This window comes from Triturus cristatus, chromosome 10, assembly GCF_964204655.1.
Source record: "Triturus cristatus chromosome 10, aTriCri1.1, whole genome shotgun sequence".
Taxonomy (NCBI): Eukaryota; Metazoa; Chordata; class Amphibia; order Caudata; family Salamandridae; genus Triturus; species Triturus cristatus.
Window position 1 is genome coordinate 123,055,955 of NC_140593.1, and position 12,052 is coordinate 123,068,006.

Consider the following 12,052-nt stretch of genomic DNA (forward strand, 5'->3'; position numbering starts at 1 on the left):
TCTTGTCAAATTTGCAACATTGTGGGTGAATGGGAGTTTATTAGTGCTAGTTGCACTGTTTATTGGGCTGCATTTATTTTCCCTGCTATGCCATTCCACAGCGCGCGCGCGTGCGTGCGTGTGTGTGTGTGTGTGTGTGTGTGTGTATATATATATATTTTTTTTTTCATTTTCATTCAACAACAAAGTTTTCGTTAGCCTGGTTAATGTTTTTGAAACATTGCTTTTCTCGGACATGTGCATACAGTCAGTCCATGAGGTTCACGCATTGATGCTTTTGGGGTCTATAAGAAGCATGCCCCCTCTTGTAGTTGTGACTAGGTAATAAGTGCTATTCAAGACCACGCGGGTCGTTAAATAAAAACGCATCTGCCCGAATGGAGCTGCAGGGGCAGCGGGCGCTGGAGCTGCCCCCCCGCTCCCACGCGCAGCCGCTCGCCCTCGTTGTGTGGGCGGGGCTCGGGCTTGTTTTGTTCCTCCGGAGCTGGCAGCAGTGTTCCGGATTGAGCAGCTCAGTCACAGGAGGGGGGCCCGGGAAGCCACACACGCTCACTCCCGCCCCCACGCTCACACACACCGCCCGCTCCAGCGCAGCAGCCGCCTCCGCCGGAGCAGCAAAACAAGCAGCCGAGTGGGGCCCAGGTCCCGCACGGGGGTGTGTCCTTCAGGAGAGGGGGCTCCCGCTGCACCCCGGCCGCGCCCAGCGCCTACCTGACCCTCTCCGCCGCTCGCCCACACGCGCCCCAGGATTTATCGGTCGGGACCTTTTAAACGGGACGTGAGTTTTTTTTAATTTTAGGGGTTTGTTGTGGTTTTTGCCTTTTTACGCGGCTCTTGCGAATGAGAAATGGCTTGCACGCAGAGCACTGAAGAGGAGCGCGGGGCCACCCCTGGCGCCTAGAAGCCGCCCGCGTGAGCTACCCCGTGCAGGCTTTCACCACTTGACTGGATGGCATTTCACTGGGTCCTCCCTTTAAAGAAATGGCAAAGTGGAACATGCGCTCCCGTTGGACTGAATGCATCGCCTGAGCCTCCTTTTGCACAGCTCGCAGGAGAGGATCCCCTTTGCAGGAATGTGTCACTGGCGCTTCTATTTAAACAAGTTTAATTGAGACTCATTTTAAAAGGAACAGATCGCTGGCTCTTCCCTGTAAACAAACAGATCGCTGGAGCCCCACTGGAGAAACGGATCACAGGATCCCCTTTTAAAGAAACGCATCACTCTCTTTAGGAAGATGCGCCGCATGGGACCCCCCTTCTGAAGAAGCATCGGGACTAAAGACCCCCGCCCCTTTTCTAGAAACATGTCAACGAAACTTCGCTTCAAAGAAATTGTTTTCTTCTAGCTTTCGGCCCCCTGCCCAAGAGGTAATCGAAGAACTCTTTCGTGCCCCCTCCCGCTCTTCCTTGTTGACCATTCAGTCTTAACAATTGCAGAAATTTGTGGAAATTGGCCAGAACATCTATTTTTCCCAGATGCATAGCTGGGCGAGGGGCGTTTTGCTCCCCAGGGGACCGGATCTAACCCGTTTCTTGCATCCCTTCTTGAAGAGACACAGTAATCAGTACGTTGTTATCTGACTGATTGGACAAGAGGGCGGAGGCAAGAGGCGCCCTTGATTATTGATCCTTGAAGCTCACCGACCTGATCAGTGTAAACAAACGGGTGTTGTAAGCACTGAGTCGGGAGAGGGAAGCTTGTAGAAAGGGGTAGGGTAGAGACTGGGGTCTCATGTCATCAGGGCAGTGATTATATTTTTAAAACGCATTCTCCTCACCTCCAATGCCTTGTAGTATTGATTGGTGGCACGGCCCTGAGCGGCTGTAATCGTTGCATGTGAGTACTAGTGGATAACCCCCCCCCCCCCCCCCCCCCAGATGCTGTGGGTCTGTGCACAAGTTGGAAGTTAGTAGTTTCAAGTCCATATTCACTCCGCCTCTTCCCAACCTTTGGTCTCCAATCCAGAACATTGAGTTGTAGGATTTTCATAACTTTAATTTCAGATTCTTCAATTACGGTGGGCTTAGTTATCAAGCCCTATATGTCACAGGGCTTACTTGCATCACTCTTGTGCTGCTCCTATCCATTCATTGTACCACATCATTGGATAACTGGGCAGCTTTAAGTTGCACCTACCTTAATGAAGTTTGATGTTTCAGTAACCCAGTGGCCTTAGTTGCACCTCTTCCGGGCAGTGACTGTTAAATATACCTACCCACCACAGGTCAGCTAGTATTTTTTTTGCAAATATTCAGGAGCGAGCCCTAAAGACCCACAAACACTGCAGATTGTCATATGCACATACATGGCTGCTTTCCCAGAGTCAGACTTCCAGCTGTGCCATCAGTGCAAAGAGTTGTGTAGCGGATCCTCTGCCCCCACCTCATCAGGCTCATCATCATCCTCCTGCTCGTCATCTTCTGGTACCTGCTTGCTCCCTGTCCGGCGCCGGTCTCTACACGTACTGCCCTGCCTTCACGCCTTCTGTCGGCAGTGCTTAGAGGGCCAGCGTAGCCCTGGTGAGCCCCTCCACTGCCCTGCCTGTGACTGTCCTGAGCCTGTCATGGACAGCACCGCCTTCCTACATCTCAGCAGCCTCTTGGATGCTGTTGAGGAACAGCAAAATAATGGTCGCAGTGGAACAAATGGAAGCAGTGGCCGACAGCAACATCATCGTGGTGGCGGTGGATCACTGCTTCGACGAACTCCAGGACCCAGCCCTACTGGTACACGCTGCAGCTCGTGTGATGAAGGGACAGGAGCAAGCTCCCACTGCCTGGACTGCCAGGAGAACCTATGTGCAAGTTGTGTGCGAGCCCACCAGCGTGTGCGCTTGACAAAGGACCACTTCATTGTTGAGCGTTTCCCACAAACCTCTTCGGCCATTGTTGGACATGAGGCACCAACTTCAACCAACAGTCCGGCTGGCACCTCTGTGTCTACTGCCACATCCACTTCTCACAACAACCACCATCAGCAGGCAACACCTGTTTCTCAGCTATCTCAGGCCTTCCTCCATCACCTGCAGTCACCATCCTTCAGCATCCTCTTCTCTGACCGGACCAACTACTGTCAGCAGCACGATGATGAGGTAGGTGCTCAGTCTACCCGGTTAGTTTTCTGTCTGATATGGTCTCCAACCTGTTTAAAGTTCTGTGTTGTCATTTTTTGCTATTTAAAATGGGTGTAACATTACCATTGACTATATGGGCGGTTGGTCTCCAGATTATATTTTTGAATTGGTAATAATTTTATCCTTTTTAACTTCGGAAGTTGTCAATAAGCATTGTTTTTTAGGACTGGTAAATCAAGATGCTCATTTAGAGGTATACCTCGTCTCGTGGCACCATGATAGCTCTGAAGCTCTGTAAACGCAGTGTGTTGACTTAACTAGACATAGTATTTTTTTTGTAGCCTATGCTTTCCATGTAGTTGGTGATGCTTCTAAGATGTCCTACCGGATTATTTGAAGATTATCTACCATTCTAGTGCAACTATGATCCTCATTTGGAACTATCTTGCTAGTTCAAGATGGCTGCCCAGAGGGCTGATTTGAAACACAGCATGTTTTCTATGGCAGTCGGGAGGCTCTGGATAAGAGTTTGTAGTTGAGACTTAACTCCCAACTTTTGCAACTTGTGAGTGAGCAAGCATTTGATTTTTAAGCAATTGGAACACATATCAGTGGGGAATCACACTTTCCTTCATAGTTAGCAAATCTCGTTTATGAAACAAATGTTTTTTTTTTAATTTATTTTTTTAAATCCTTTCAAATGAGATCTCTCCCAGTCACATTATCAATAGCTCTTATTTGTGGTGGTCTCTTGTTGACCGTGCAATTGCAATTAATATAATGTTACACATTAGATTAATGTAATAGTTAAAAAGTCAGAGTGGGACAGAAGAAAAATTGGGTTTCTGTTCTTGAAATAAATAAGCGTGATCACGTTTTTCTGTGGTCATATGTGAATACTCCTTTAAAAAATTCACCCAGATGTTTTTTAATAGATATTTGTACGTAATTGTGGTTGCAGAATTGTTTTTTTCACTTTTTGCAGAATGGAAAATTGGTATGCACAATTTTAAAGAAACGTATTGTAGAAATGTCTTGCGTAAGTAGCAATTTTGACAGCAGCAGGAACGGCTCATTTTTTTGTGTGTTTGTAACTTTTTGGGGCTAATTGTATGAATACATATATATATTTTTAAATATCCAAGGTGTCTGACTTTCTGCAGAGGTATTTTAAAATATATTTTTCCTTGGTAAGACAGTACTCTCCCTTGATACCCCTGACCTAGTTACATCTGCAGGATTGGAGGTAACTGGTAGAAGCAAGTTGCAGACCCTTTATCAGCTTGGGGATATTGCCGATATGTCACGGTCAGGTCGTTTAAATTCAGGGATGTGTCGGCCTTTCTTACTGTGTTATGGCAAAGACCTACTGGGCTGGGCTCACCTGTGTCAGAATGGCTAGTGCTCTCGCTTCGGAAGGAACATATTTGGGTGTTTGGCATCCCTCTGTTCTGGCCACATTGCTATAGCAACTTTTGTCTTTTAGGGCAGTATGACAATAATGCCTGCTTTCCAGCGCTCCATTAAACAATGATCTGGCCGCCCATTCAAGGTGGTTTCAAGACCGAAGAGAACCCGACCTCCACCAGTGCAGGATGGGTGCAGGGGATACTTGGGGACCCTATGGTTTACTGGGCAGCAGACAATGAAAGGGAGGATTTTATGAAGCGTTGGTTGTCCAATCTCTCATTGTCCATGTTTTTTGAGCAAATAATATGCTGTTGCAGTTGAGTCCATTATACTCTCTGAGCTTCCCTTGGCAAAGTAAGCAGTGACAGCAAGCTCCTCATAGATGCAGTGCCTTGGATAGAGGGCCTCTTTCAATCCATGGTATTTTGACAGAACTGAGTCCTGTCTCTGAAGCCTGTGCTTTAGGCGAGCGGCTCAGTCCAGCTCATTCCGATTTGTTGCTATCACTAGAGCTCTAATGGCTTTTCAATCTGTTCATGTATTTATAGACTTTGCTTGCTCACCCACACTACACTTAAAGGAAGTCAGAGAAATGTTAAAGCTTTACTTTTATACTACATTTCCTTGCCCGGTAGTAGTTAACAAGTGAGTACTGTGTGAGGCGCACCTGTATGCCAGAGGTTGAATCCAGAGGTGTTTGACATACCAAATGGGGTGGTTTCCCCTTTAGTGTTGATTGACAATGAGGAAAGTGACAAACCCTTTGTGATGTCTCATAGGCAACAAAGACCACCAGTAACTTAAGAGTGTACCTTTTTTTTTCCTTAATATTTTTTTACTAGGTGGATGGTGCTTTAATGTATATGGCTGCCCTGTGTTCTCTCTAAACTATCATTGGTCTGGTCTAGCCTACCACCCTTCCGTACTCTCTACCAGTATCTTCTTTCGTCCAGGGCCGCACCACCTTTGTGGGTGGGTGGCGGGGAGTTGTTCAGTGTCATCTTATTGACACTTATTTGATTTTTGTTTTCCAAATACTATGGGCTGTGCATTCTGTGGGACCAAATCAAAACATGTCTAGATGGGAGTGGGTCTCCTGTTCTACTAAAAAGACCTCCTAGCATCCAGGCCTAGCTTTGGAGATCATGGCCTCCCTAATGGCAAAAACACGAGCCCATGAAATGAGGTGACATGGAGACAGAGAAGAATAATGCTTTTAGTTTGAGCTGAAACACTTACAGGGCTGGTTCTAATACACTTGTGTCTCAGGAAGGGATTATGACTGGAGCACCCCGTTTATATCTCAGGAAGTTATTGAAACTGGGGCACCGTTTCCAGTATAAGATTGTATCCACCATAAGAACCGGCTTGTATGTTTTGTACCTAGTCAACGCAACTGTGTGGAAATGTATACATCCTAAGACACTTCATGATTCATCAACTCTTGGCCTGAAAGGTCCCAAATACCTCCAAACTGCCTTGAGCTTCAGACATTTAAATGGAACTGGGGCTACTTGCTGTGCCCATTATTAACCTAACATGCGGCACCCCAGGACTGATCTTCTTCTGTATCGTGGTAGGTTACCAAAATCATATCCATTTTGGAGACACCACTGTAGAGAAATGCTATACGGATACTTGCCTCCAATTCCCTGACTACTCATTGATGACCCATAACCACTCTGTTTCTGAGTACATGATTGTTTATATTTGGGGAGCTCTGTCTGTGCCCTGCGAAAGTGCAGTACTGACTGCACCATTGCCACCGTCTGGGGTGCAGGAGAAACCTACATGAGGGATGAACCCAGTATATTCACTGCCGAATGTCTGTCTCTTGGCTCACCATGAGTCTGATCAGCTAATGGGTGGTGTTGCACAATATTGCAGGCATTCTTGGGCACAAGATGTTCAGGCACCGCCCCCCCCCCCCCGTTTCTGGTTTGAGTACAGCACACATGAGGGTTGTGTGGACTTGTCCTAAGCATCTTAGCAAAACTGTGGACCGTAGAATCAAGTGTCGTAGTTCTTGTATTTATGTTGCGGGGCTAGTCATGTGTGTTCTTTGCAGAGCACCAAGGCTTGGAAGGATACAGGCTCTGTTGTATAGTTACAAAGCTGGCACAGCTTGTTATAGTTGAGGTATACACGGTCTGTTATGGTGAGCCGTGCTCGAGTTGACAGCATTTGCTTAATAATCCCCTGCACGACCCATTAGCCAGGAGGTGGTGTAAATCGCAGGCAGTACTTTTATACAATAACAGCTTAACCTGATCTAGAAATGTTAACATCCACTTGGACGATGTTGTTGTAAAACACTACCCTGGTCCCTTGTCTCCAGTGGCGGGGCCACTTTTTAAAGAACTTGTTTGACCTGCTCTTGAATGGAAAGGCACATGCTGAAGCTACTGCTGCGATAGAAGCATGGCCCATTCAGTTCCTTGTAACCTGTTTTTTTGGGAGGGAGGAGGTGACTGAGAAGTGGTGTATATGATAGGAAGATGTATTTATTACTATAACACAATTGCAAGCACGTAAAAAAAATCTCAGCTATTTTGTGGCTGAAGTGTGAGCAATTGTCCTTAACTTCTTTGCTGCTACAGAAAACCCAAGCGATTGAGTTTATAATCAAGACTGTTCCTTTAATTTCCTAAGAGACACTTCACCGTGGAAGGGCCGGAACATGGGCTAGTAGCTTGAGTTCCGAATCTGTACTTTCACCGGGGCACGCCTTAGATACAGCAAACCACTTAGGGGTCTGTTTTTTGTTTAACTAGGAAATTGTGGGCTTTCGAATTCCATATTGTTCAAAGGTTGCTCCTGTTGAACAAATGGAACTTTTCCATTTTGTGCTGTTTTTGCAATTTGTTGGGATTAGCACAAAACAATAATTATGTAATCGTGGGTGCCTCTGACATGGCTCCATCTTCCACATTCAAAATGTAGATAAATGATTAGTTCTTGCAGCGGTAAACCGAAATAGTGCAAAATCTGTTTGCTGTTTTTATCGAATATGACCCAGATTGAAATTGGAGTAAAAGTGGTTTGCTAAACTAGCAGTTATGAGAGAACTGAAAAGGGGAAACGTATTTGCCATTTTTCTCCAGGTGCACAGTTTTGAGCATGATGTCACCTGGTGCCTTGTTGGTCAATCGTATTGACAACAATCTGGTCTGTTAATAGAGGATTTATTAACAAAAATGAAATTGGCATTTTGTTTAAAAATAATGCCAAAGTTAAAGTGATTCCCAACTTTTCTCGGACAATTACAACGAGTGACACGCAGGTGTTTAACGGAAATACTTTTAATATAAAGTACTAAAAAAATGTTTTTAAAAATCTGTTGCAAGCATTGTGAAATGCGCTCAGTGGGACATGTGCATGAAGTAACACAAATGTAAAGTTTATGCTGTGAGTAAGTGATATCTGACCGATTTCATCGTGTGAAAATCGGACATATAGTCTATTTACATGATCATATTTAATAGATGTTATTTAAAGCTCTTTAAAATGTCAAAACATCAGTTGTAACAAGTGCTACGTAAAATACGGACACACTTGTAGTGTAGCCTTGACTTGCATCCATTGCCAGGAAAAACGTTGCCTTTAAAATCCTTCTGAAAAAGGTGTTTACATTTTTCATAATGCTCGTGGGCTACTCAAAACTATTTTTAAAAAAAAAATGTTTTCCTTCTTTTGAAATCCTGCGCCTTTCCAACACTTTAATTGAGCCTCAACGAGGACCCATGGGTGTTCTGGCAAATAATTTTGTATTAGAGAGCCTAAAATGCAGAATTGGGAAGAGATGCTGTCCTTGTAGATGTGTGCTCTCATTCTTGGACAGATTGTGTTTTTAGTTTGGTTGTCACAGGCTGTGAGAGCATTGTAGGTAGCAGAGGCTGGATTAATTTCCTAAAAGATAAAATGCCATTCGAGACATTAAAGTTTTTCCATGATGAACAAAGGAATTGCATTTTTGTGAAACCAGTTAGCTTTTGTATTTTTTTAATTAAAAAAAATATATATATATTTTGTTATTTCATGGTGCTATTGACGTTCTTTTTCTTGACTACCTCATAATAGAATTTAGGCTTTTGAACATCCAGGTGCGGGCTGTTGACCGTACAGGTGAGGTCGATGATGCGAAAGTGCAGTTTGCTTGCTGAGTCTGCATCCAGATTTGCCCGCACTGAGCAATTATTTTAGGGAAACGCGTGACAAAAACAAACGGCGAGGTGACTCGCTGGAGCGGGTTACACACGTCATCGGTTACTAGAATGTTCGTTGTTTTCTGCTCAATGGAAACACGACAGAGGATGCCGAAATGCCAATTTTTTTTATTATAATTGTTGCGCTCTGGCTACAAAACATCGGGGCAGGCTATAATCATACGGCGTTTTTTTCAGCTCTTGCGCGCGGTTGAAAATGTGAAGTGGAAAATGATAGTGTTCGTCTGAGTGGACACGTGGCTTGGTTTGTGTACATTCGTGTGCTGAAGAGTTATGGCTCATGCAGTGAGGTCTACATCATAACACCACTGTATCGTTTTTATTAGTGTCGAGATGAAAAAATGTTCTCTCTTGGCAATTGGTGCTGTTGAAAATGTAGTTTATTTAATTGTTTGTTCATGAGTTAAAAAAAAAAAACTTGCCCGACTAGCACGTGTTTTTCTAAAACAAAAAAAAAGAGAAATTGTGTGAATAAGAGCGAAATAAAGGAACCTCTATGTTGTTACCTTTTTTGCAACAGCTAAAAACTTATGTTGTGTTAACACTTTATACGCAGCCGGATCTCTGAAATAGTGTGAAAACTTTGCCTGAATGTAAAATGTTTTTCTTGTTTTTAAAATGTCCTGCATGAATGCAAACGGACACGTGTTTGTGCTGAGCACATCATGTTGTCACTCAGTGTTAGGTAGGATGCCTGCTTTGCAGTGACAACACGTATTGTGCTCTTGTCTCTGGAAGATATATTTTTTTTTGTATATTTTTTTCTTGGTGTCTTTTATGGTTGTTTCGAAATGTGACCGAATTAGTTGACTCATAACGATAGTCTTGATACTCAAGGATTTATAATTCGTTTGCACTTTATTGGTACAATTTCCACATGAATAACGTGCACTTTATTGCTTACCACCATTGCTTTATTGTAAGTTTCATCCTCTGCTCTGAGTTAAGGTAGAGCACAAAAAGGTCTCCATTGTGAATGTAATTTTTTTTCTCTTTGCGAATTTTGCAATGTACATTTTTCTACTTTTTGTAGAATGCCTCGGGATCAAGTTTGTTTTTGTCCACTGAGTGGAGTGGAAGATTTTCCAGTTGTAGTGTTTGCTCTGGTGATTCACCCATTGAAGTGAATTAAATCCTTGCTCAAAAAATGGTTAACAAAAAAAAAAAATAACTGGAAAAACGACGGTTCTCGGAAGTAGACAAATTCATCTAGCTCTGCATGTTTTTGTTGATGTTCTAACCTCATTTGGCAAAAAGCAGGCAATTTTAAAATTCTTTATAACTAGATACATTTCATTTACTTCTTCAAACCCTGTAGGAAAAAAACACATTTGTGTGCCCACCCCTCCCCAAACAGGAACACTGATAGTTTTCCTATTTAAATTTACGTCCTCAGAAATGCTGGTGCATTCTTTCCAAATCTTCTACCTCTAAAAATGGATACCTAAATGCAATAGAATTGAGACTGGTTTGCCAGCTTCCTGTGTTGCAGCTCGATACATATTTCTGTGAACAACATGGGCAAACATATGACAACCTATTTTTCATGGAACTAAACTGTATATAAATCCAAATAAAGTGGCGGTCTGAATATTTACTCCACTTGCACATTAAGTACTTTCTCAGATTGATTAGCATTGTTTTCTTTCTTTTAGCATAAATGTAATGCCTGCAGTTGAGTGCAGAATGGAGAGCCCAGGATCATTTAATAATCCTATTAACCACTTCTAGAGCTTACACCATAAACCTAATTGACAGCTGCCTCTTGCATAACATAACACCTGTAAATATTGCCCCAACTCAACAGCATTTTAACTGCTTAATGACCACCAAGACAATGCTGCTCAATGTATCCAGAAAACCCAGTTTTTTTTCTTCGGGGGGAGGGGGGCCAGGCAATGTTCAACTTTGTTGAGCGGGGTTTGTATCTATTCCCGTTTGTACATGTGAGGTTTAAAGTGTTAGAACATCTCAAAATCTATAAACGCTGAGTGGACATTGCAAGGATTTGCGCCTCTGCCTTTGAGATTTTGCAGAGATTTCAACAAATGTTCAGCCCACTGAGATTTTAGCAACCATAAACAACACAGATATAGATTGTGTATTTTCACATTTGAACTCAGTTGACGTTTCTTTCTACTGCAAGAGTTGTAAGGTCCCAAAACTGTCTGGTTTTGTTAGTGCAAGTATTGTAGGGTTTAGGATTGTTTTCCCTAAATTCCAAGGGAACCTGTTCGGTGGTGTAGAGGGCTCCAGGTAGTTTGTTCCACCAGATACTTACCAGAACAGTCCTATCAAAAGCCGTTATTGGGACCTGTGTTAGGGTAGTCGGGAATATACAGTAGGCACATTTGAGGGTGCACAAAGCGTTCCAGCTGCTGGAGTGGCCCATTTTAGTCACAGACGAGACATGCATAGATAGTGAAAAGTGGAAGTTAACAAAGGCAGTAAGCACCCCTTCTAACTTCCTCAAACGGGTAAAAAATTTCCAGCAGCAATGCCATGCCCATGATTTGAGGGGGGCAGGACATTTCTTCGAGGTACTTTTAGTTACTCCGCAGCAAATTGACGATTCTGGGTATACTTTGGGGACCCTATCTGCAGCGAGTTTACCTTGGGGTTGAAGGGAAGATATTCACAACAGCAGTCCTCATCAGCTTTGGAGCTCTTCTGCAACAGTTCATGGACGTGCAATTGTAGTGAAATGCCCTGAATATTTTTTTGTTAAAGCATTATATACCTCTATTTGTGATTTTTGCACAGAAATACGCTTATAGGTGTGAAGACACTCTCTTCTGCCATACTCTGCTTTTCCCCCCTTGCTATATATGCAAATAAACCTGCCCCTCCTTCCTTGTGACCATACAACAAATGATCTGGGCCACCATTTGCTGGCCATTTAAGACCATAGATTTGAAACCTTTAAAACCAGTTTCCAAATAACAGCCATTTATACATTTTGGTAACACAGCCCAAAAATAGGGGTTAACAACTATTAAAGTTAAGTCATGGTTGGAACACCACAACGAGGTATGTTTAATAGCCCCTCTCCCTGAAATTCACTTAAAAAAAAAGTTACAGTGAAGTTGTGGCTATAAAACAGATCATAAAAACCCTGAAACTCGTCAATTATGGTTAGCTCCACAATTGATAACTTACACGACACATGCAATTACACATGCCCTAAAAGACGTTGCATATGAGATTACGTATTGCAGTTAGTGGCATTAACACGATTGGTAAAACTACTTTGAATATAGGGTATGGGTTTGAATATGTTGTTTAACAATGTTGTGATTTTACGTGTTATTCATTTGTGTATATTTAGTGAAGTCATAAGCA

At 43.2% G+C, this 12,052-nt stretch overlaps 1 protein-coding gene across 1 annotated transcript in view; it reads left to right on the forward strand.

Moving 5' to 3' along the window:
* The first annotated feature begins 510 nt into the window (after window positions 1-510).
* TRIM71 (tripartite motif containing 71) overlaps window positions 511-12,052 on the forward strand; it is a 351,600-nt gene continuing 340,058 nt past the window's right edge. The window contains exon 1 of the mRNA XM_085630588.1: window positions 511-3,092. Coding sequence (XP_085486714.1) covers window positions 2,307-3,092 — 786 coding nt within the window. The 5' untranslated portion in view covers window positions 511-2,306. The remainder of the gene's footprint in view (window positions 3,093-12,052) is intronic.